A 25,621-nucleotide genomic window follows, 5' to 3' on the forward strand; every position below is an offset into this window, starting at 1 on the left:
GGGGGACTATGGGTTAGGCGGTGGGGGGGGGGGGGGTTCTGTTTAATAAAACATTTCATTAAAACCATTTGAAGCGATTCTATTACCTTGCATTTTGATCGTTTCTGGATATTGCAAATCAGGCTGTTAATTAGAATCTCTCATTGAGGTCTACAGCGACAGCTACCACAATGACATGAGAGGGACAGCTATCAATAATGGACATCCCTACTTCGGCACACGTTCGGCTCTGCACATTTATTTACATTTACTGTTTCAGTCAAGTTGAACAGCAGCAAGCAATCACATCAGTGGCAAATGTGGTTAGTTGAAATGTGGCACGTTAAGATGGTTTTGTTGTTCTAAAAATGAATCGTTAGCTCAAGAAGGACAAAAACGTAAAGATGTAATACACATGTTTATATATTTAGTATCTTTTTAAACTTCTCATTACATGTATACGAGAAAGTTGCCGTCACATCCTACAAACACAGGGACCTGCTTCCTTTTTTATTTAGAAAGGTAAGACTGAAATCACAAAACATTCCAAATATTATATAGCATCATTAAAACGACTCGTCACATTATTCTCTGGAGATAAATGAAACAAAGGTAGAGAGTAAATGGAAATGTGTTACAATCCCTGATAGGCTTTGATTTGGGATTGAGTAACAGTTCAAACAGTCTTATCACATAGAGAAAATAAAACCTTTTTTTTGTTTGTCTGGAGAGGCATAATATCAATACAGAGTTTATAATGCTTTGACGTATCTACAATATTTAGGCAGATTTAAGGCAGAATACACCGGAAGTTGTTTATCCCAACAACAAACACTTAGGAGAAAATAAGTTAACAATTTATTTTGTAGTCCCATTGTAACTGGAATATACCAAGAAACTGCTAAAAATGGGTACCAACCAATCATGTATATAAACCCTGGATTGCTGATGCTATGTATTGGCCATTGAGAGGCTTTGAAGCCACCGGTCAGCCATATTGGTACTCCCCAGTAGGAGCAGTCCTTCATAGGAATGAATGGAATTCGACAGTTTTTCAATTCAATGTTTAACTGACAAAATTACATGTATTTATGTATTTTTTGTTGTAGTGGGGATAGTAACTAAAAATGATACGTTAAGGGAAATGTATGAATTTTTTAAACATTATGTTTAGCTCACATAATATAATTTCAAAGAATGCATTAAGGTGGGTAATAGAATAAATGTTGCAAAAACGAATGTAGACATTAAGAAATGCATTTCTATAGCTTTTAGAATATTTTTTTCTCAACAGTGGTGGAGTGCCAAGATGGAGGCAGAGTGGCTTCAACACAGCGCCCACAACTAGACATCTAGTGTATATCTAAATAATTGGTACCAACTGGTTCAAAACAATTGGTAAACACCCAGGATACCAATTACGTAACAATAATTATGTAATTACCATTATACCTTCATTTCCAAGAAAATTACAGGTAAATAGCGGACTATGAAATAAAGCAGAACCTAAAAAGAAAGACTTTTAGCAGCGTATTTGGTCTCATCCGCTAACTGCATTCTTTGAGGTAATCCTTTTAACTTGCATGTTGGTGAGCAACTATTGTCGGTTAAAATCTGTTCAAAAAACCTTTAAGACATTAACCATTTGTCAGCCACATAGTGTAACTTTTTACTTATCACACAGAACAAATGACATTATCTGCTATACTTTGTACGAAAGCCAGTTATTAATAAAGGTTTTCTGGTAATTAATCTTATCTTCAACACACAAGATACTTTTCTTCAAAAATCTCCACTGCATGTAATATTTTGGGATTTTAATTAGACAATTTCCAAAGCTGATTCTCACTGTGGTTGCTTAAAAGGGTACATTATTAAAAAAAAAAAAACATGCAAGGGTAATTTAATGTGACTGGGTCATGTTTTTTTAACTGTTAATAATGTAGCAGAAAGAAGTAGGGGTGGCAGGTAGCCTAGTGGTTACAGCATTGGGCTGCTAACCGGAAGGTTGCTGGATCGAATCCCCGAGCTGACAAGGTAAAAATCTGTTCTTCTGTCCCAGTACACGGCAGTTAACCCACTGTTCCCTGGTAGGTTGTCATTGTAAATAAGAATTTGTTCTTAACTGACTTGCCAGGTTAAATGAATAAACAAGTAATTGGTGAGAAGTGACTGCATTGTGTCTTATCTTAATAGCTGTAGAAGTCTGTCTTGTGATCAGACCTACATTTTTCTGTCCAAAATAAACTGTATACTGACAGTATTTGAAGGATGCGTTCACACCGAATATTAATTCATTGTGTTTATTGTACTTACTGAGCTACAAAAAAAAAAAAAAGATTTGTTGAACACTCCATGAGATTGATCTGTATCTGCTGAGTTGGTTCTCATTCAGGAGCCTATTGGTAGAACATTATGTGCCTGGCTGGGTTCTTGGCAACGTAGGTGCTTCTATGGAACAGGACTCATGTTGAGGGAGTCTGTGTGGATCTCTGGCATAATGGTCCTCTCAGGTCTCAGACACACGGCTAGGCGCTGGGAACAACAACAGGTAGAGAGACCAGAGATGGAGTAACAAGAGATAACAACAAGCGTGTAGGATTCATTAAACCATTTGCCATACAGTCATCACATATTGAAATATATGAACTATGTGCTTCTTTTTAGGAAAATAAGTCACACTGACCACACACTACACATCCATTTCTTGTCAATAGCCAACACAGTACATGAGTCCATCAGACCTGTTTCAGTGATCCGGGGGTCCACACCAGTTTGTAGACCATATAGATAGGGATCCACATAAAGGAGGAGGCCCCGATGACGTAGCCCACCGTGATGCTCCAGTCTGGGTACTTGTAGTCAAAGAGTTGGAGGGGGGGTGGCTTAAGCAGGGAGCTCACTATTATATACTGTGAAAGGAGAGAGACAAGTCTCAAAAGTCATGCTCATATTTTTCTCAATTAGAATTCACATATGTGACAATGGCATTAGATGCCTGTGTGCCTCAACAAAAAAAAAGCAGTAAAGCCATTTCAATACATAAAAATGTATATATTTATTTTACGAGGTTATCACAGACCAACGAGGGAGATGAGAGCAGAAACAATTTAGCCCATACAAAAAAGGGGGAATAATAAAGAAGTTAGCTCTGGGAAAATGACTGCTCTTTCAGCAGCGGAAGGCTAAGAGAGATTAAAGGAGATGTATGCAAAGTGGAGGCAGGGATATTACGTTATGCAGGTGAATAAAGTTGACATTTAGGATTGTAGAATATGAACAGGAGAAAAAAATATGAGACTTTGAGGCTGGAGGGAGCTGAGTGTGCTTTACTTCCAGACTGAAGAATTGAAGGTAGAGGAGGATGCTATGCTGACAAATATGGTTGGCAACACTTTACTTTAAAGTCTGCACGTATAATGCATTATGGTGGTATTATAATACATTGTAATACTTGTCATGAACATTCATGACCCTCTTATAATGTCTTATAATCATATCATAATGAGCCTGATTGAATAACAGCCATTTTGAGTCAGTTGAAATGTTGAAACTTAGAGACAATGGCATTTTACAAACTGTATATTAAGCCACTATAAAGGATGATACATGGTTATTACAAGGGACAAAGCGTTATACCTGCAGGCTTTAAGCAAAATATTACCACACAATCTCTAGCAAAGTCCAAATGAAGTGTTAGAAAGTCTGATCCTACACTGACCATCCACCCACGTCATTTAACCTGCCGTGTCCAATGATCCGGACAGGGCAGGTTACCAGAAAGGGCCATGAGGAGGATTTGAAGTTTGCGATATACGAGAGGTTTAAAAATTTTTTTTTGCCAACTATCATTACGCACACCTGCTCCCCATCGTTATGCACACCTGGACTTCATCATTACCTTGGTTACGTACCCTTTCTTTAGCCCTCAGTAGCCCCAGTCTTCAGGCAGTATTGGTTCTGTTCGCGTTCAGTACGGTTCTCCTGTTTTGTTTATCTGCTTATTCTCATTACTAAACTCACCTTCTGCACCTGCTTCCTGACTCCTAGCGTATACGTTACAGAAGCTCTGTGACAGGGAGCTGTAGGTCAATCAGATTGAGTCCCCTGATGTGCGTCAGATTTGTGAACTAGTGCATGACCAACACTGCTAAATCAGTTTTAATTGTCTATAATGAGAGTATGATAACAAAGCTACCTTTTAGGTGGATTCGACAATATATTCCGTCATTTCAAATTTTATCGGTTGGTTTCCCCTCCGGTTCTGCTTACCGCTAGAAATGCAGGACTGATGGCCACCCAGCACACCTTCCAGAATAATCCAGGAGAATAGCCTAACATGGATTTAATGTCATTGCTGAATCTCGTGATACCTGGAAGCAATACAAATTGAAAAGAGAGCACTCAACAACACTATGATAAGAACTATTGAAACAGTTTGTTGTCATGTGAAACCTGAAAAATGTATTTTTGTCAATATAATTCAGGAGTCAGTAGGATGCATAATGCATTACTTCTGCTTTTACAACTACAATAAAAAATAAATGATGATTTCTGTCTCATGCAAGACTACTGGGAGTATAGGAAGCGTGAGATGTAACGTCACTAAATCACCATTCTTACCATAGAACCAGGAAACGGCGATGGCCTCAAGAAAACCAACAGCAATGATGGAGGAACCCACCCCAAATTCCTCCAGCAGTTTCACCACATAGGCCCCGCCCTGAGAGAAACACATGCCTGTCACTTATGTGGTGAAAGGTTCCTTCTGGACAAGTTGATCAAACTAATATAGATTGTTAATTTAGCATTTGTAATTTTAAACGTCATTTTCTGATTAATTCTGTGCCATCTTATAACGACTACTGTTGCATCAGGAGCTTCCAGATCCCTCATGTGCCCTTTTTTTTGTTTACCGTTGCAAAGTTTGTGTCTTCAAAGTGCTTATACATTCTTATTTACGTGTTACCTACATTGGTAAGGGTGCTGAGGGAGCCCAAAAAGCACACAACAACCAAGCCCAGTACAAACAGCTCCCTTCTGTTCGCCAGGTAATCAGGGTATTCATCCATCACAGCAGTAATGATAGCCTCCAGTCCTCCAAACTGAGACAGAGACAAGAGAGGGCCACGTCAATGAGTGTGATTACATATGACCTAAGGACATCACTTAGTTCAGAGATAATCTGACACATCAAGTTAAAGGCAAGTCTCCTTCTTTTGATGAGACACTTCAACCCAAGTTCTGTCATACCGTGCTGTCGAGCCCAAGAGTGATCATCATCACGAAGAAGATGATGGCGAAGAATGTTGACCCTGTCATGTTGGCTATGGCCTCTGGATAGGTGATGAAGAGTAGGCTTGGACCTGGGGATGAGGTGTTCGGGGGTAAATCCCATATTGATAACAATCTAAAGGCTACAATTTCCTACTGTTGCACTAGATATAGAAATACATTCCTGTTGAACATGTACAGTCAGTTACTTAATAAAACTTAATAAAACAGACAAATACACTTAAAACAGGTATTCGGGGAAAAAACAGGTTTTGGCCACTGACCTTTGTCTCTGGCTACATCCTCCACATTCACATTTCTCTTCTCTGCCATGTACCCCAGAACAGTGAAGATCACAAAACCAGACATGAAGCTGGTAAGGCAGTTCACCAGGCTGGTCACTATGGCGTCACTATGGCATCACAACATAGAGACAAACACAGCGCCTGTCTGATCATCTCAAGTATTGTAATTCATTCGTATATATCTTTCTCTGGTTCGGTTGGGAACAGTGGTTACATTGGGATTTTGTGAATGGAGCAACATGGATTACCTTTGTAAGACATGTTCTTGACTGAGCTCACTTGCTAGCAAAGCAAACACAAACAGTGAGTGGACCATTGAGGTATACAGTCATCTAAATGCCATTTCTATGTATATGTAGTGGGGCATTCACTTTCGTTTCATTAGGATAACCCTGTCAGCAAGAGTAAGTCCATTCAGATTCTGTGGGATTCATCAAGTTCTCTGAGAAGCAGCGGTGCCACTGTTTCCTCACGTGCGCCACTGTTACTGTACTAATCACATTAACCATGCACGTTACAGCTGCCTTACAGGGAGCATACAATTCAATTTCTTCAGGAGAGCTCCGTGATCCTTTCATCTCCCACTACGCTGGATTCACCACTCCCTTCTCATAATTGTAATTACATTGTCTTAAAGAGTTGCTGTGGGACATCCGTTTGAGCTCATCTATTCGACACATCATAAATAAATCCCCTTGATTGGCCGGTGTTTCCTCCTCCTCGACGACACAGGGCTGATGCGAATAAAAGTGAGGGCTATAGTTATAGGTTGCCAGAGACGCATGTTTTTGTCACTGGATATCAATGCACGACGGCCTTTTATGAGAGAGATTGGAAACGCTACCGTAGAAATCCAGCCAAACTCTATACTCCTACATCACTGGTGTATGGGACATTCAGGAGGAGCAGCCTCCTTTTCCATCCTGGACACACTTACCTCCTCTGAGTCATTCTAGTTTGAATTTTTTACTTGTTTGGAAGTGAATGATGCGGTTGACAGTTTCATTAGCTCTCAAAGGTGTGTGGCTCAGTTGGTAGTGTGTGGCGCTAGCAATGCCAGGTTTGTGGGTTTGATTCCTGCTGGGGCAACCCATATGAAAATGGATGCACATACATTTGGATGCAAGCTTAGGATACAAGCGTCTACTAAATGGCAAATGTGAATACAGGCAGATACACTGAGTGTACAAAACATTAGGAACACCTTCCTAATATTGAGTAGCACCCCCTTTTGCCCTCTGAACACATTTGTCGGGGCATGGACTCTACAAGGTGTCGAAAGCGTTCCATAGGGATGCTGGCCCACGTTGACTCCAATGCTTCCCACAGTTGTGTCAAATTGGCTGGATGTCCTTTGGGTGGTGGACCATTCTTGAAACACACGGGAAACTCAGCAGCGTTGCAGTTCTTCACACTCAAACCGGCACCTACTACCATACCCCGTTTAAAGTCACTTAAATCTTTTGTCTTGCCCATTCACCCATTGAATGGCACACATACACAATCAATGTCTCAATTGTCTCAAGGCTTAAAAATCCTTCTTTAACCTGTCTTGTCCCTTTCCAGTACAAGGATCGAAGGGGATTTAACAGATGACATCAATAAGGGATTATAGCTTTCACCTGGATTCACCTGGTCAGTCTATGTCATGGAAAGTGTATGTCATGTTTTGTACACTTAGTGTATATTTATTATTATTTACGGGAGTTTTAGAATCAGCTCTTACCGATAACAGTTGTTTGTGAAGGGGTTGTAGCTGGAGAGGGCGAGGAGCACCCCAAAGCCCGGCCCCAAGGAGAAGAAGATCTGAGCCGCAGCATCTACCCACACCTACAAAACACATGGATGTGAATTACACACAAATGACCGAACCTGAGGGATTTACCTGCAATCTCAGAACATCAGATTCAGTGCTTTGACTTGTATAGCATCCCTGTATATCTCACCAGTATAAAGACCTGTGTCAAGCTACTGAAAGGCGAACTGTTCCTGTCTGTCAGCCAGCCAGTGTGTCTGTCTCACAATCCTCCGCTATTGTGGCGCTTTAAATGTAATGCTAATTCATTTCTCATGTTCAAATTTCTCTATTGGACAGCTGATTCCCTCCATGCATCCAAATCATATCATATCATATCTGTGCACCGTGTTTCCTGTTTAATACAAATGTATATAATAAGTGACAGGTAACGCTTGAAATGAAAGTCTGCACATGTAATAATGTATAGTTAGTGTGCTTGCTGAAGGCAAGACCACTCTAGATTTCTCATATAGTCATTACTATTATTCCACTCCCTCTTGTACTTAAACCACATAAGCTATTAACACTAAACCAACTTTAGAATGTGCAGACAGACCATCTTCAGGTTGCTTGAGAAAATATTTATGATGCTATTTATAGTTTTTGTACTACAACCATATTTGCATGAAACTCAATGCAAGTCAATGGCCGTAGACTTGATTATTCGACTTAGATTATTTGCATTCAGAGTTTTTATTTTATTTATACTTTTTTAAACTATAACGATTTCAAATGGGCAATGTTCACATTGGCGTCAATGGCTACCATGATAGGTAGATTTTCACAGTGCCACTGCTTTCTAACAATTCAATCTAGAAACTCCAAACCAAGTTTAGGATGATGGAAACACTTCATAGATTCAAACATGCTTTCATTCCTACATCCTTTAATCAGTTGACATGCCCTTAAATGTGCATATTAGAGCAAACACCGCAACTCTGTAACCGTATAAACAAGTGGTTCCCAAAAATGTTTGGTTACTGTACCACCAACTGAATTTTGCTCTGCCCGGAGTACCCCTGAAGTACCTCCTCATTTGCATTTTACCAGTAGGCCTATGGGCTCATCAGTCTTATCAAGTACCCCCTGTGGATAGGCCAAGTCCTTGTACCCCTGGTTGGGAACCACTGGTATAAACTATCAAAGCGAAACAACTTTCAAATGTGCAGATTGCCCCAACAAAGTTGACTTAAAAAAAAAAACGTTTTGATAGTATCTATACTTTTTGTACTACAACAATATTTAATTGAGCTCCCAATGCATTTCAATGGTAATAAAAGGGCCATAGAATTACATGGGGAACATTTGTCTATGGTACTTCTCTTGAACCATTTAAGCTGTCAATTCCAAACCAATGCTGAAATGTGCAGACTGACTCAACATAGATTGCTTGCGTACAGGTTTGTGATACTATTTATACTTTTTGAACTATAACCATTTAAAATGTGCATAAATGAACATGAGTTTAAACGACAACTATAGGAACACAGAGGTACCTAGCCATTCAAAATGGTCCTGCTCCTTGGCCAATAAAGCTACAGCACCAACTTTAACATTCAGGCTATCCTGCCTTCAAATTCTCTTCAACATGTATACATTGTAATCATTCGAATTAGCATAAATTAGCATAACACTTAACGGATTCAATGACAACCATAAGAACACTGTGGTAGACATTGTACATGCTACTGTTCTTAAATCATTTCAGCTGCAAACATTAAAACAACTTTAACATTTTCAAAACTTTAGAAATGATCATTTAAATTAGCCTACATTTGCATAAAATAACCCACCAGCTGTAATAGTAACTCTTGAACCGTTCAAGCCAGAGACACCAAACCAACTTTTACATGTTCAGACTATCCTGTCCTATTTCAAGACAAGCTAGCAAGCACACACATTTTCTTTGGGAAATGTACTTTCTAGTTATTTCCATGTGCCTTTATAATGTCTACACACGTTTGGCTCTTTTGTCAGGATAATAAGACATTATAAAGGGGTCATTCATGCTGATGTCAAATTTTGCAATGCATTGCACATCATAATGCTTTATCCTTGCAGCGTAAGCACAAATTATAGGGTGTTCATTGAATAGCCAAAATTGTCATATTTTCCAATGGATTACTGTGACCTGTTGTGTCCAATGACATTTCTGCTAAATGATAGCCTCATACAAATCCTATTTCACAGCTGTACTGAGAGAGATCTGAAGAGAAGCATGCACTTGTAAAGGGAGAGGAGGGCGAAAGAGAGAGAGTGTATGTGTGCGTGAGAGAGAATGAGTGGGGGGGCTTTGTTAATGGAAAAAATCTAAACCAACTACGCATCTCATTATCGCGTGGCTTATTTAAGCATCTCATCTCATCCATATTCCCTTGAACCAAAGCGCTCACTCATACTGAGCCAACAACACAGCACTGTACCATCAGAGAGTAGAATGCAAGAAAGCAAAGTTAAAGGACATTATGGTAGAGGAACTTTCCACGGGTTGGCAGAAAGCGTATGTTTACAGTTTTCAGCGATTCAGTATTTTCAACCTAACTTCCGTTTCCCCTGAAAAACAGAGGTGGGGACTCCGCTCAGGCGTCTTTTAACACCTTCTATGTTATGGTAGAGGTAGAGTCAGACTGTTCTCAATATACTGGTTGCAATGACATCAGGCTGACATCTTTTGTGACGTCATGTTCAGGTTGTTTGAACAGCTTTATAGCCACCAGAAAAAGACCTCCCCATAACCAGAAAACCAGTGTACAGATGCATTCTTTTTGGGGGCGCATATCACAGCAGAGCACAGCATGCTGTACTTGCACGGGGGAAAAATATTTGACCGCATTCAATTTACCCTTCAATAACCCGTGCAAAAATATGGGGCGGGGCTTAGCGAAAGGTCAAATTGAAATAACAAATGCCACATCCTCTTCATCGCTAGGGACATTACATTTTTTTTGTATAGGATTGACTGTGTTGGATCACTGCTGTGCACTGCCTTTCTTTCACAGATTTTGACACAGGAGAGTGCAAAATGCTGTGATGTGACACACGCAAAAAAAATGACTGCATCCAAATAACAACATTATAACATCCTATAGCAAATTTTGCCCGATCACTGTAATAAACAAATTGTCATTTGAAATGGTACGAAAATGATCAGACAACACTGTGAAATTCCTCACCCTATTTTAGTGTTTCCCGCTCCAAACAGATGATCATATGGAATTGATGTGATAATGGACAAGTGTTCTGTGTTTCTTCTCTATAACTCACACTGGTCTCGAAGAGTTTCTCCCATTTTGGCTTTAGGTAGAAGACCACTCCCTTCCATGCACCTGGTAGGGTGGCACCACGGATCAACAGGATGAAGAGCACCACATATGGCAAGGTGGCCGTCACCCACACTACCTGGCACGGGAAGGGCAAAGCAGCAGAGAGAGAGAGAGAGAGAGAGAGAGAGAGAGAGAGAGAGAGATGGGGGACAGATGAGAAGGGAAGATAAATGGAGATTACAGACAAGTAAATCACACTGGACATTGCATTGTAATGACCCTAGTCTTGATAAGCCCATTGTGAACACCACCAACTGAAATATTTCTCTGTGGCTAGTGCGTTAGCCTTGGGGTCGGATGACCCGGAACCGTACTAACCACAGCCGTTTTGCTACAATTTACAACAATGATCCGGAAATTATCCCCACACACTGATACGGTTTCCTGGAAGAGTGGCTTAGACATGCTACCTTCCCTGATGTCTTCACTCCCTTCCAGAGACTGAAGTAAACGATAGTGAAGATGAGAAAGAGGCAGAGCATCAGCTGCCAGCGAACACCCCCCACGTTACGCAGCCCATCAGACTTGTGGATCTCCAGGACGTTCCTCCTGTATAGGAAAAATACATTAGTACTGTGTTTGCATTTACTTACCTTTACCTGTAGGCTTACCTACATCGCTAAAACTAATGGTGCCTTGTGGTTCGATATAGATCCATTTTTAGGGCTATATATGAAGAGAGACATTTTTGTTTCGATAGATAGAGCACCATTTTTTGTTGTCTATCAGCTTTACATAATCACAGCATGTTTCAGCACTTGTGAGCAAGTGTTTAATTGAAACATTTAAATGAGAATACAATGAAAATGTATTTTGAAACATTTGAATGCGATGAAACGATTACAAAGATGTCAAACAATTGACGTGGCTATTCAAGGTCACGGTAACGTATTCCCTGTGCTGTCCGCCACTTACATGGACTTACGTGTAAAATTCCTCAGCAGGTGACCTGGAGTAGTTGTTCCAGGTCACGTTGTCTTTCAGGAAGTAGTTGGTGCAGTTTTCAGTGTTCCAGGCATTGTCACAGTTGGTCCAGGGCAGGACGCTGGCGAAGGACGAGTAGAAGTAGAAAAGTGCCCAGGCGATGATGGTGTTGTAGTAGAAGGAGACGTACAGCGCGATGACACAGATCGCATACCCAATGCCTGAAACCATGGACAGATGGATCAGTGAGATCAGAGATTAGAGACATGTGCCTCTATGCAACATGATGCCATTTTGAAATGACCAATTACTATGTCGTTTTAGGCATTTAGTGTAAGTTTCATATGCTGAGGACTGTACTGTACTTTACCTTTCAATTGGCCCACTTTCCAAACGATTCCATAGCTACCTTGTTCTTATCAATAAACTGTTGAATTGTCAACAGCAAGGGCTATGTGAACGGGAGAAGAAGATGTGTAGTATGCAAGTAATGTAAAGACGTGCACTGGTGTGGGGTCAGTGAGATGTGAGGTGGGTTGTTTTGTAAATGATGCCAGTCCTACCTTTGAAGATGGGGCATATGTGTTTCCATATGGATATGGCGCCAGTTCTGTGGAACTGTCCCAGGGCCAGTTCCATGTAAAATAGTGGCACCCCTCCAAAGATGGCCATGACAATGTAGGGGATGAGGAAAGCCCCTGTCCAGAGATGTAAAGAGGGAAAATCACAGGTCTGACTCATAACTATATGGAGATCACATTGGGTTGATGAAGATGTAGGCCTAACCTCCTCCTCGGGCTATTGCCACATCACAAGTGTCAGACGTGCAAGATGTGAGATGTATTAGGAAGGACAGTCACTTTACAAATTGTTACTTTACTGCTTAGTAGTTTAATATGTAAGGAAATCGGGTAACACGTTACTTATAGAATCCATTTCATGCATTGTGATGAAGTTGTAATGCATTGTAAGACATGCAGTAATAATGCATGTAAGACTTTTAAGTCATGTATGACCCGTTTGTAATGTATTGTAACCATTTCATAATGATCTGGACTAAATAACAGCCAGTTTAAGACAGTTGAAATGCTACGCATAGAGAGACAGAACATGTTATTTATAAGCCTTGCTATAACACATTAAAAGGCTCATACAGTATTATCAACTCATAATAAGCTGGGGATGAAAATTTTTATTTGGTCTTACTGCTATTAACCCATACTAATGCATTGAATAACAGATTCACTACATGGAACAACAGATAGTCCCCACAAAAAATCAAAAGGAAGTTTGTTCTGAAGTGTCTGTCCTATAAGAAATATCTGGAAACATAATTATTCTATTTTTTTTTTTTTACATGTAATTAAACCCCTTATTTTTGGCTCGAAACAGTCTCCATATATACTTCAATTCATTTTTTCAACTGGTACAGGGGACCTTCAGACGAGTCTTGTGAGGCCTGTGGGCGTCCTAGAGCAAAAATAAAAGGAGAACACAGTCGCGTTCGTGAGAGTCTCATCTTTCCATAGAGGGGTTAAACCGTTTGGCCAAACCGTTCGGACGCTACAGACGATTTTGTGAGAAGACTGATTTTCGGGATGTCTCATGGTCTGATCTGCCACCTTTCACTGCAGATGCGGAAGTGCGACATCGGCGGATATCTCTCGCTTAAACGGACAGCTTTTTATGGGGACGCGGACATCGATTTAAGGGTTTTTTAAACAGGTTATAAAACATTATACCTGGATGCTTTAAGTTAAGTGTTTATCTTTAACGAAGCAATCAGCAGTTGAAACGATAACAAAGTGTTGTCCCCGCCTCTGTTTTGGCAAAAAGCTGAGGGATAGGGATGGAGAGATCTAACCACTGTAAAATGTATAAACACAGCTATGGATGCAAGGACTGACCATTCATGATATCAAAATGATAGTTTTAACCATGTTTTAAGGATAAATAGTGTTTCTTTACATTTACTTTGTTTCCAAACATTGGAGTAACACATGCTTATATTTTGGGTTCTGATGGGGTACGACAGTCAACCAAGCTATCATGGGGCATTTATAAGTTATTCTTCAAGAATTAATGGGTACATAACATGAATTTATAAGTCCAAAAAATGGATGTAGCAACTGCAGATTGTCCCTTTAAATACACTTTGACTACTTTTTGCACAAATGTATGTGTATTTATGTATTCAATGTTTTGGCGACAGTTTTTTTTTTTTTATTGAAATGAATTACATTCATATCATCCAAAGATTCGGAAAGTCTTTGCTTTTTAAATCAGATCATCTGTCAAATGATTGCTACACTCTTAGAAAAAAAGGTGCTATCTAGAACCTAAAAGGGTTCTTCGGCTGTCCCCATAGGAGAATCCTTTCAAGAACCATTTTTGGTTCCAGGTAGAACCCTTTCCACACAGTGTTCTACATGGAGGATAAAAAAGGGTTCTACCTCAAACCAAAAAGGGTTCTACTGTGGCGATAGCCAAAGAACCCTTTTGGAACGCTTTTTTCTTAGAGTGTAGGGTTTTCTGTATATCCCTACACATTTTAGAACTTAAAACATTTTTTTTTTTCAGAACAGAAGTTACATGCAAATGGATACATGGTCTTGCCTACTTTTAGACAGTGGTGGAAAAAGTACCCAATTGTCATATTTGAGTAAAAGTAAAGATACCTTAATAGAAAATGACTCAAGAAAAAGTGAAAGCCACCGAGTAAAATACTACTTGTGTAAAGTCTGAAAGTATTTGGTTTTAAATATACTTAAGTATCAAAAGTACGTGTAATTGCTCAAATATACTTGAGTATCAAAAGTAAAAGTAAATGTATAAATAATTTCATATTCCTTATATTAAGCAAACCAGAAGGCACCATTTTCTTGTTTTTTTAAAATGTACAGATGTCCAGGGGCACACTGCAACATTCAGACATCATTTACAAAGGAGCCATGTGTGTTTAGTGAGTCCACCAGATCAGAGGCAGTAGGGATCCCCAGGGATGTTCTTTTGATAAGTGTGTGAATTGGACCATTTTCCTGTCCTGCTAAGCACTCAAAATGTAATGACTACTTTTGGCTGTCAGGGAAAATATCTGGAGGAAAAGTACATTATTTTCTTTAGGAATGCAGTGAAGTAAAAGTAAAAATTGTCAAAAATATCAATAGTAAAGTAGAGTACAGATACTCAAAAAAACGACTTAAGTAGTACTTTAAAGTATTTTTTATTTAAGTACTCTACACAACTGCAGTTGTGCCACTGTAAGGTGCATAAAATTACTGCAACAAGTGAAGTATTCCCTCTAGTCAAACCACAAACGGTAGCCTTCTACACGTGAGGTGTAAACACAACGGTAATTACAGATGTAATACAAAAAAAATATATGTTTTCATGCAACCAAATACAATATTGAGAGACTTTTTAATTCGTTTATAGCCTATAATCTCGATAGGCTAGACATTTTCCACTTTCCATTTCCCATAATACTGATCAGATTAGAGGCAGGCCTATGTTTTGTAGGCTCATTCAGTACCGCGTCCGACGTCGTTTGGGACATTTTAAACTAGTCCATTATCGAACGCTGTCTTTTCGAAGTCATCTTGGCAGATGAGCTTTCCTAATAGTCTAGGTTATAAACAGGAAAACCTATGCTATACATAGTACAATACTTTATTTACTTTTATGCTTAACTAAAATGTTTTACTTCAGTGGGTTTCAGTGAGTTCATTGGAATGGGTTGCAGGCTCTCGAGCATGTGAAGCTAATTTCAGCACCATGGACAGCAGGAGGTATAGCCTTCCCAAGTGCGCGCATGAGAGACACTATCGTTGTCAAATCCTTCATTCCAAACTTATGCTATCTAAAGAATAATATGAAAAAAATGATATTCAGCCATATCTAACATTAAGAAAGATAAGACCACATAAATGAAAGTAAGGTCATAGATTAGCCAACTAAAATAGAAAGCAAATAATTAAAGAATTGAACTCTTACCGCCTCCATTTTGGTAACAAATGTATGGAAATCTCCAAACGTTTCCTAAGTCTACCGCGAAGCCAATGACCGATAAAAGAAAATCCATCTTTTTGCTCCATTTGTCTCTTGAGTTCGTCTGTGTGATCACAGGTACCGGCACTGGGTTGTTGTTGTAACCGGTGTTTGAGGGGCCCTGTGCGCTCAGGCTTCCCGTTGGGGTCGCTGTGTCTTGGCGGGTCATGGTTGGCGGACTATCAAAAGCCAGTCTGCCGTCTGAGCAGGTAAGTTTGAAAAAACTGACAAGCTTCAGAGGCACAGAAGATTCTCATATTATGGGCGATGACAGGTCAGAGTGGGAGGTGTAGGAGGGACTGCACATTGCTACTTGATAGAGTTGTCAATCACTAGGCTCATGGAGTAGAACTCCCTCTGCACACATTAATATCAACAAAATGAGCTCCACTCCAACCGCGACGAGTTTTTGGTTCCCTAAATTTGGCTACAATTGTAGAAACCCTGGCCTCTATTAACCCACATTTTAGAAACTATTATTTAACAACACTAGCCTACAGGCTTTTCAAGAGATCTACTACTTGGTTGAATTTATGTATTGTTTAGGTTCCCTGTAGCCCAATTTCATTATTAGACTACTATATGTGTCTTGATGTATCTTGTCAGAATACATTTTTGAATTCATTTGAGAATTCATATGAGTATTTAGTATTAAAGAATGCTGTGGATCTAAATGGTAACTTGTGATGGAGGGGAGGAGGAATTAAGCTACTCAAATTCACTGTATGCAAATGTTATAGTCCACCACATCTTTAAAGAGGTCTTGACTTTATGGCACCATGGTAGCATGCAGAATCATGCCTACAAGTCCCAATCTTGACAGTATGACACAACTTTTTAAAGCTCTTGTCGGTGTTGAATCCACACCTGACAATGCAAAGTCCCATGACAAAAGATTGGTAAAAGACGGCTGAAGAAAGGTGTGTGTGTGTGTGTGTGTGTGTGTGTGTGTGTGTGTGTGTGTGTGTGTGAATGAAATACACGTGAACCCTGACCATTTTGAACTCTTTAAGTACATAAAGTCTCGAGGCGTCTTGGCTCCCTGAGTCCAGGGTAATGCTTTTGGTGAGGAGACAACAGCACAGACCAGAAGCTCTGTGGCTTAACTGGACTCGTTAGTGAAACCTAATTAAATGACCTTGTAATTGAATCCACCACTTTTAGCACTGGCCGATTTCAAAAGTCCTACAGAGTCATAACCAAATATACAGACTGTCATAATCTTGCAGGTCAATGAGTGGAGAGTGCACCAAATGAAGTTAGTTTGGAAAATGGATATGACAATGTGATTGGATGAGCAACATTCAACACCATCATGAACTTGTCACTTAAAGCCAAATGGTGGTTGCTGCTGCCTGGCCTGTCTAAAGTTTCCTCCTCTAACGTGCAGAGTCATACAGTAGGCTACTTATTCTATACTCTTGTTTTATACTGTTAAGACAAATCATTTAATTGAAAACGTTAGTAAATCGTTTTTAGAGGACAATATACAATAATAATCCCAAGGCTACATGATATTTGCAGTAGGCCTACTGTGAGTGTCAAAAGAGTTGGTCCTCCCTTTGCTGCTATAACAGCCTCCACTCTTCTGGGAAGTCTTTCCACTAGATGTTGGAACATTGCTGCGGAGACTTGCTTCCATTCAGCCAAAATAGCATTATTAAGGTTGGGTACTGATGTTGGGCGATTAGGCCTGGCTCGCAGTCGGCGTTCCAATTCATCCCAAAGGTGTTTGATGGGGTTGAGGTCAGAGCTTTGTGCAGGCCAGTCAAGTTTTTCCACACCGATCTCGACAAACCCTTTCTGTATGGACCTCACTTTGTGCACAGGGGCATGGTCATGCTGAAACAGGAAAGGGCCTTCCCCAAACTGTTGGCTCAAAGTTGGAAGCACAGAATCGTCTAGAATGTCTATGTATGCTGTAGCATTAACGCTTCAAACACACCGACAGCGTCATTGCGCAAAATAATATGCAGCATCATCTGGATCTGTATACAACAAAAGTTCAACATTCACCTTCTGCTACCATTTCTGTCAAGCCATCTACCCATACAGTTTGACGCATACGTTCGATAAATCCAACATATGCACCACACCGAACACACTACAACTGCCTCTGCAACGCAATGCTTCAAGGCATTAATGTAATTCTAGTGTACCAAAATGCAATAACGCTGTCGGTGTGATTGAAGCGTAAGATTTCCCTTCACTGGAACTAAGGGGCCTAGCCCTAACCATGAAAAACAGCCATAAACCACTATTGCTCCTCCACCAAACTTTACAGTTGGCACTATGCATTGGGGCAGGTAGCGTTCTCCTGGCATCTGTTAAACCCAGATTCGTCCATCGGACTGCCAGATGGGGAAGCGTGATTCATCACTCCAGAGAAAGCGTTTCCACTGCTCCAGAGTCCAATGGCGGCAAGCTTTACAGCACTCGACGCTTCAGCACTCTGCGGTCCTGTTCTGTGAGCTTGTGTGGCCTACCACTTCACGGCTGAGCCATTGTTGCTCCTAGACGTTTCCACTTCACAATAACAGCACTTACACTTACAGTTGACCGGAGCAGATCTAGCAGGGCAGAAATTTGACAAACTGATTTGTTGGAAAGATGGAATCCTATGATGGTGCCATGTTGAAAGCCACTGAGCTCTTCAGTAAGGCCATTCTACTGCCAATGTTTGTCTATGGAGATTGCATGGTGGTGTGCTCAATTTTATACACCTGTCAGCAACGGGTGTGGCTGAAATAGCCGAATCCACTAATTTGGAAGGGTGTCCACATACATTTGTATATACAGTGAATCTCATGATGAGGACCTTTTCACCAGCTCCTATAGCTCAAACCTTATATTGCAAACATCAACCCACTGCTAAAGCTGTGACAGGAGACTGAGGATAGGGTGAACAGCCAGTCAGGGGGAAACGCCATGTCTGCTCAGGCAAAGACTGGGGGGCCCTGAAGGCCAAACCACCACAGCCACAAATCCCTCACTATATGGCACTGGCAATCTTCTACATACAAGCCTGTCAATCTGCGTTGGCACAAAAGGGCAAAAGAACATCGGACTGACAGGGCCTCCCTGCACATGCCCTGGTGTCCATTAGAGACTGTCGACTCTGATCACACACGGACGTGTGCAAGATGGCGGCCTTGCACTCATATCTCAGGGGAGCTGTCACTGACATCTCCACGCCCACAGTCCGAGCGATATGGATATGCACCGTTGTTGTTTTTTTCTCATCATTTTTTTTGCACGTGTTGTTACTGGTCTTGTTCTTCTTTTGTGTCCCCATCCTCATTTCTTTCTCCTCTGCACCTGAAGCCCTCTGCACCTGAAGCGCAGATTTCTTTTGGGGAACATTCTCCTGTGAACACATCCATTCTGACTCAAAAGAATACCCTGTGTCTTGTTATCACTCTGAGTGGAGATTTCCAGCCATCTACTGGTGCTGTAGTCAACCTGGGCTTCCAGTGGATTACAGACAGGTGATGGCATCATTTGGCAAAGTCATTCCTATGAGTTTTAAGGGAATTAGGCACCAAACAGAAGAAAATGGACATTGCAAAACATTTTGTTGTTGTTGTGTGTGTGCCTGAATTGTGTGCCTGAATGAATACAACAACCCTGTTGTGCTTTTTGTATTGCGCTGGCGTGAGCGCTGTGATGATGTGAAGACCGATGGGCCTGCCATCCATGAGTAAGTGGATAGAAAGTGGGTACAAAGTGTAGTCAGGCAGAAGTCCTGGCATGGAATTAAACTCACTACATTATCTAAAATAACAGTAATGAGTGAGTCATCCCAGGAAGGGAATCCCAGTGTTAAAGGTACAATGCAGAGTTTGTGCTGTCGGTCGACCATGAGCAATCACAATAACAACATGATAATATCTCTCATTATCATAACATTCATCAGAAGTCAGTGGAAGAAGAGCACTGCCCAAATCCTTTTAAACTTCACATAGCGACGGGGGACGGGGGTATTAAATGGCACTGAGGAAATATATTACAATAAAAATAATATTACTAGGCTACAAAGAGGTATTAAATGGCACCGCCAGCATATCTACTTTGACAGAAGGCCTTCAATGACAATTCGATTTGTGGAATGAGAATGTAGGAGTATTGCTATTTCACACTCTCAGTTTCCTAGTTATCTAATAACGACATCCATAGGAGATGGCATAGAGTGTCAGGCTCACCAGAGACGAGGGTTACAAAATCTCAGACAGTATCACTTTTCCTCGGGTTTATTTCAGCTGACCACTTTATGACCCTCTTCAAAATGAGTATGTGAACATGTCTACCTGTCATGCTGTAAAGCATGCGTCTGCTCGTTGGTATTTTGACAGGCATCAAGAAAGTAAAAACCCCAAGCTTCAGTGGGAGTGCGGGGGGAATCAAACATCCTCAGAGGGCAGAAGGGCAATGAGAGAGAAGGATGGTCAAGGCCCACAGCATAGGAATAAGAGGCCGGTGTCTGGCCCTGCTAAGCAATGTCCACTTCCTACTCTGTCATCCTGCATTACCTGTCTGCCCTTTCACCACCTGATCTAGCTGACAGGTTGGCCCCCCTGGGCCCCCCATCTGCAGCCAGGGGCCAGAGGGAACCCAAGCTGCTCACACTCCAATGGGCTGCACCAACAAGGGTTTGGTCAAGTCCACACCCAGCACATCTACTGTACTACCTGTCCTCATCGTTAGGCAAGCCCAAACATAGAGTTTCACTTACCATGATGTCAGTAAATTATATATGATGCCACCAAACGAAAGAAACTGCTGTAAAGTAGTGGTGGCATCTAAAATAATGCAGAAGGAAACAATTGTGATTACTTTAGAATTACTTTTGCATTAATTACAGTACATGCACTCGGGATTTGCATCCATTTTGGTCTAGAAAAAAGCTCACTTTGGCGCCTGAAGAAATCATTTCTAATGACACTATCACCATCTAATGGACAATTTGAACCTTGCAAATGATTTCTTAAAAATGTAAATACAACGTCTCTGGATTTCACTAATCAAACTGTTCCAAATTACGTAAACTAGCTAATTGTTTTAGAAAAAAACCACATTTCCCATAGTGCAAAGACAATGCTGCAGCTAGATCATGTAGCCTACAAAAGCAGCTGATCTTAAGTAAATGCAGAATAATTCATGATTTTAGGATTTCTGATCGAATTTCAGCGGGGGTATTAAATGGCACGAGGCTGAGAAGAGTAATTATAATAATAATAATATTACAGGCTAGGAAGAGGCATTAAATGGCACTTCCAGCGAAGCTACTTTGACAAGAGCCCTTCAATGGCTATTCGATTTGTGGAATGAGAATGTAGGAGTATTGCTATTTCACACTCTCAGTTTCCTAGTTATCTAATAACGACATCCATAGGAGATGGCATAGAGTGTCAGGCTCACCAGAGACGAGGGTTACAAAATCTCAGACAGTATCACTTTTCCTCGGGTTTATTTCAGCTGACCACTTTATGACCCTCTTCAAAACGAGTATGTGAACATGTCTACATGTCATGCTGTAAAGCATGCGTCTGCTTGTTGGTATTTTGACTGGCATCAGAGAGTAAGGAAGGGCAATGAGAGAAAATGATGGTTTGGGCCCACAGTGTAGGAGTAGGAGGCCGGTGTCTGGCCCTGCTAAGCAATGTCCACTTCCTCCTCTGTCATCCTGCATTACCTGTCTGCCCTTTCACCACCTGATCTAGCTGACAGGTTGGCCCCCCTGGGCCCCCCATCTGCAGCCAGGGGCCAGAGGGAACCCAAGCTGCTCACACTCCAATGGGCTGCACCAACAAGGGTTTGGTCAAGTCCACACCCAGCACATCTACTGTACTACCTGTCCTCATCCTTAGACAAGCCCAAACATAGAGTTTCACTTACCATGATGTCAGAAAATTATATATGATGCCACCAAACGGAAGAAAATGCTGTAAATTGTTGGTGGCACCTAAAATGATGCAGAAGGAAACAATTGTGATTACTTTAGAATGGCTTTTGCATTAATTACAGTACATGCACTCAGGATTTGCATCTACAGTATTTTGGTCTAGAAAAAAGTTCCCTTTGGCAGAAATAATTTCTAATGAAACTATCACCATCTAATGGACAATGTAAACCTTGCAAGTCTCAGGATTTCACCAATCAAAAGTTTCCAATTATGTTTTAGAAAAAACACATTGTCCTTTGTGTACAGACAATGCTGTTGTCACGTCCTGACCCTTGTAAGATGTCATTTTCTATAGTAGAGTTGGTCAGGGCGTGACAGGGGGTGTTTTTGGGTGGTTTTCTTGTTATCTGTTTCTATGTTGTTTTTCTAGGTTTCTATTTCTATGTTGGGGTTGTTGGGATGATCTCCAATTAGAGGCAGCCGGTTCTCGTTGTCTCTAATTGGAGATCATATTTATGTAGGGGTTTTTCCATTTGTGTTTGTGGGTTGTTCATTTTTGAGTCGTGTTATTTTCTCTGCGTCACGGTTTGTTGTTTTGTTGTTACAAGTATTTTGGTGTATTGCATACGTTTCACGGATAAATAAATATGTGGAACTGCAACCATGCTGCATTTTGGTCCGATCCTTTGAACAACCGTGACAGCTGTAGCCTACAAAAGCAGTTGATCTTAAGTAAATGCAGAATGAATCATGTTTTAGGGAATCAATCCATATACTGTAGGCTTATCTGCAGCAAAACATCACAAACAAACGTCAACACGTTTCGGCATGGTGTCAGCCTTCATCAGAGCATGAAATGATTGTTTTTCATTTCAATGTGTTAGATTTACATTACATTTACATAGTCATTTAACAGACGCTTTTATCCAGAGTGATTTACAGTTAGAACATTCATCTTAAGATGGCTAGGTGAGACAACGACATATCACAGTCATAGTATGTTTTTTTTTCTCAATAAAGAAGTTATCAGCAAGTTAGTTCTAATAGGAAAAGACAAGGGCAATTATCAGTTTTTTTTGACTGAGAGGTAGGCTTTCAGATGTTTTCTGAAGATGGGCATGGACTCCGCTGTCCTAGCATCAGGGGGAAGCTGGTTCCAACATTGGGGGGCCAGGACTGAGAAGAGCTTTGATTGGTCTGAGCGGGAGCTGACCTCCAGTGTGGGTAGGATAGCCAAGAGATCAGAGGTAGAATGGAGTGCTCGGGTTGGGGTGTATGGTTTGAGCATAGCCTGACGATAGGGAGGGGCAGTTCGCCTTGCTGCTCCCTAGGCAAGCACCATAGTGTTGTAGTGGATGCAAACGTTCGACTGGAAGCCAGTGGAGTGTGCTGATGATCAAGGTGACATGGGAGCACTTGGGAAGGTTGAACACCAGTCGCCCTGCGACATTCAGGACATGTTGCAAGGGTTTGATGCCACAAGCGGGGAGCCAAAATAAATTTGCAGTAGTCCAGATGGGAGATGACAGGTGCATGGATGAGGACCTTTGAGGACAGCTTCCTGTGTGAGGAAAGGACGTACTCTACGGAGGTTGTTGAGCAGGTATTCCCAAACTGGGTTACGCGTAATGCCGTCAGGGGTACGCCAACTAAAAATGTGATTCGCATAAAAAAAAGGTATTTCATTATTTTCATTTTTTTCTTCACATTTTCAAACAGCCCATTTATATTTTCCAACGGGGCTATATATTTGGGTGAGGTTTTTTTCTCGCCTGAGTAGCCTCGTTTCACTGCCAAAAATAAAATGAAACCATCTAGTGTTAAAATAACAGCACAATGTCAAATATAGGTAGCCTAGTCAAATAATTAACATCCAATCACATTAACTGTTACTCTCTCACAGGAATTCCACTAACGGGCCCTATGAAGCCAAACGTAGCTGCTTCTCATTCCGTTTGCTCGAAAATTAATTAATGGTTAAAAAAAGTAAGGCATAGAGACATATACCAGCTCTACTGGTAGTACTGCTACTGCCAGCAGTACTACACCTGCACCTGTTGATGATACAAGTTGTTCTGCTTCCATGAGCACATCCAATGCTAGCATCAGTAATTCTACATTTGTTGTTAGCCCAGCTAGCATGGACATTGACAGTTGTGAATCTGATGCAGCCGAAGAGCTACTGCCCCCTTAACCGGGATAGCACTGAACAACAGACCGGGACGTTGGACCATCGAAGAGGCGCAAATGTGATGGGAACTACATTGATTTGGGGTTCACTTATATTGGGAGTAGTACCTTTCCTCAGGCACAGTGTGTTATATGTGCAAAAGTACTATCTCACAACTCGATGATTCCTTCACTCTTGCGCAGACATTTAGAAACAAAACATGCCAATTTGAAAAGATAAGGCACATTACTTTTTTGAGCGAGAATTAAGACGACTTTCGAGTAGTAAGACATGTATAAAAGCAACAGATACCATTAATAATAAGGGGCTAGGAGCATCTTATATGGTGAGCTACCGAGTGGCTAGGACAGGCAAGCCCCATACTATTGTGGAGGATTTAATTCTTCCCGCTGCCGCGGATATGGCTGGGACAATGCTGGGGGAAAAGGCCCAAAAAAACTATACAGACAATGACTTCATCAAACAACACTGTTTCACAACGTATCAGTGACATGGCAGGAGATGTTTTGAAACAATTACTGCTTCGCATACAAGCCAGTGAATTCTATGCGTTACAGCTGGATGAGTCAACAGACGTGGCGGGCCTGGCACAGCTCCTGGTATATGTCCGTTACATTTATGAGGGGTCAATTAAGGAAGACATCCTCTTCTGCAAACCACTGGAAACCAGGACAACAGGAGAGGACATTTTTTATGTACTGGACAGCTTTGTGATGGCAAATGGACTTTGGTGGTCAAGATGTGTTGGTATCTGTACTGATTGTGCAAAAGCCATGACATGAAGATATAGTGGAGTGTTAAGAAGTTACGCATGCAAGAAGTTTCTCCCGACGCTACTTGGGTACACTGCAGCATCCACCGAGAGGCTCTTGCTGCCAAGGGAATGCCTGACAGCTTGAAAGACGTTTTGGACACTACAGTGAAAATGGTTAACTTTGGTAAATGCAAGGCCCCTGAACTCTCGTGTATTTCCAGCATTATGCAATTATTAGCAGTTGATGTTATTCTTTAATAACACAGACCCCAAAACAAATCAGGGGGAGGAAAATAGGTTTATTCAAATAGGACAAATCATGCTTGGAAGTAGATGGTCATTCTCCCCTGTCCTCAGTGATGCTCTCCGGTGATTATCTCCTGAGACTCTCTCCTGTGGTTCTCTCCACAGAACAAAGGAACAGCATGTAGTTTTATAACCCAGCCCTAGCCTGTGGTTGACCAGTTATAATTCCTTGCAATAAAACCAGGCCAATGGTCAAATAACAAGTATAATATTTCACACTAAATATATAGACAAATTCCTCCGATGTCTCTGCGTTAATCCCCTATTACAGAAAAAACACTATTTCCATTGAACGTTAGCACTCTATTGACTCTCGTCCTCTTGACCTCTTGTACTCTGCGTTGTGTATTTATCTTCGACGTATTCTTACACTCTCCCCTAGACCATTTAAAAGATAAATATACTTAAGAAAACATGAAAAAAACATGAAAAAATAGACATAAAAAACATTAGCAGTAAGCATAAAATCATTCACAATAAAACACCTTGCATTTCTGTAAAACACAAATGGCATATTCTACTTGCTGTTGCAATAACAAATAGATTTCAAACAAAGTTAAAGAAAATAAGTATTAACAGGGGTAATGATGATGTCCCTTACGATTCCTACCATATCCTGTATTAGGAGGGAAAAAATATTATCTACAAGACAATAATTTTCAATTGTCCTATTGGAAAGGTAATCATTCACCAAGTCCTTTAAAAGTGATCAGCTCTTCCACACTGGTATCAGTCCCACATAGATAACTATTAGAAAAGATCTGACAGCCTGCCGGCAGTGAGGAATTCACTTCACCGGTGATCTTGTGTCGTTTCAG

The 25,621-nt window shown here is 40.9% G+C and overlaps 1 protein-coding gene across 1 annotated transcript; it reads right to left on the bottom strand.

Moving 5' to 3' along the window:
* Positions 1–378: 378 nt before the first annotated feature.
* On the bottom strand, positions 379–15,947 carry slc6a4b (solute carrier family 6 member 4b). The gene is made up of 13 exons (XM_014161088.2): positions 15,597–15,947; positions 12,167–12,301; positions 11,605–11,824; positions 11,090–11,228; positions 10,621–10,755; positions 7,285–7,388; positions 5,538–5,665; positions 5,233–5,345; positions 4,953–5,084; positions 4,603–4,702; positions 4,252–4,352; positions 2,724–2,891; positions 379–2,514 (listed from the first exon to the last, which is right to left on the bottom strand). Exons 1-13 carry the CDS (start codon positions 15,817–15,819, stop codon positions 2,431–2,433), a joined length of 1,782 nt encoding a protein of 593 aa, XP_014016563.1. The 5' UTR covers positions 15,820–15,947; the 3' UTR covers positions 379–2,430.
* Between the last annotated feature and the right edge of the window lie 9,674 nt (positions 15,948–25,621).

This window comes from Salmo salar, chromosome ssa20 (assembly GCF_905237065.1).
Source record: "Salmo salar chromosome ssa20, Ssal_v3.1, whole genome shotgun sequence".
Lineage (NCBI taxonomy): Eukaryota > Metazoa > Chordata > Actinopteri > Salmoniformes > Salmonidae > Salmo > Salmo salar.

Excerpts from the sequence above, each read along its gene's own strand:
- slc6a4b (XM_014161088.2), bottom strand. The coding sequence starts at position 15,819 with ATGACCCGCCAAGACACAGCGACCCCAACGGGAAGCCTGAGCGCACAG. Across the intron at positions 5,666-7,284 it reads TTCACAAACAACTGTTATCG|TGACGCCATAGTGACCAGCC; the intron begins GTAAGAGCTGAT and ends GTGATGCCATAG. Across the intron at positions 2,515-2,723 it reads CCCCCGGATCACTGAAACAG|CGCCTAGCCGTGTGTCTGAG; the intron begins GTCTGATGGACT and ends TGTTGTTCCCAG.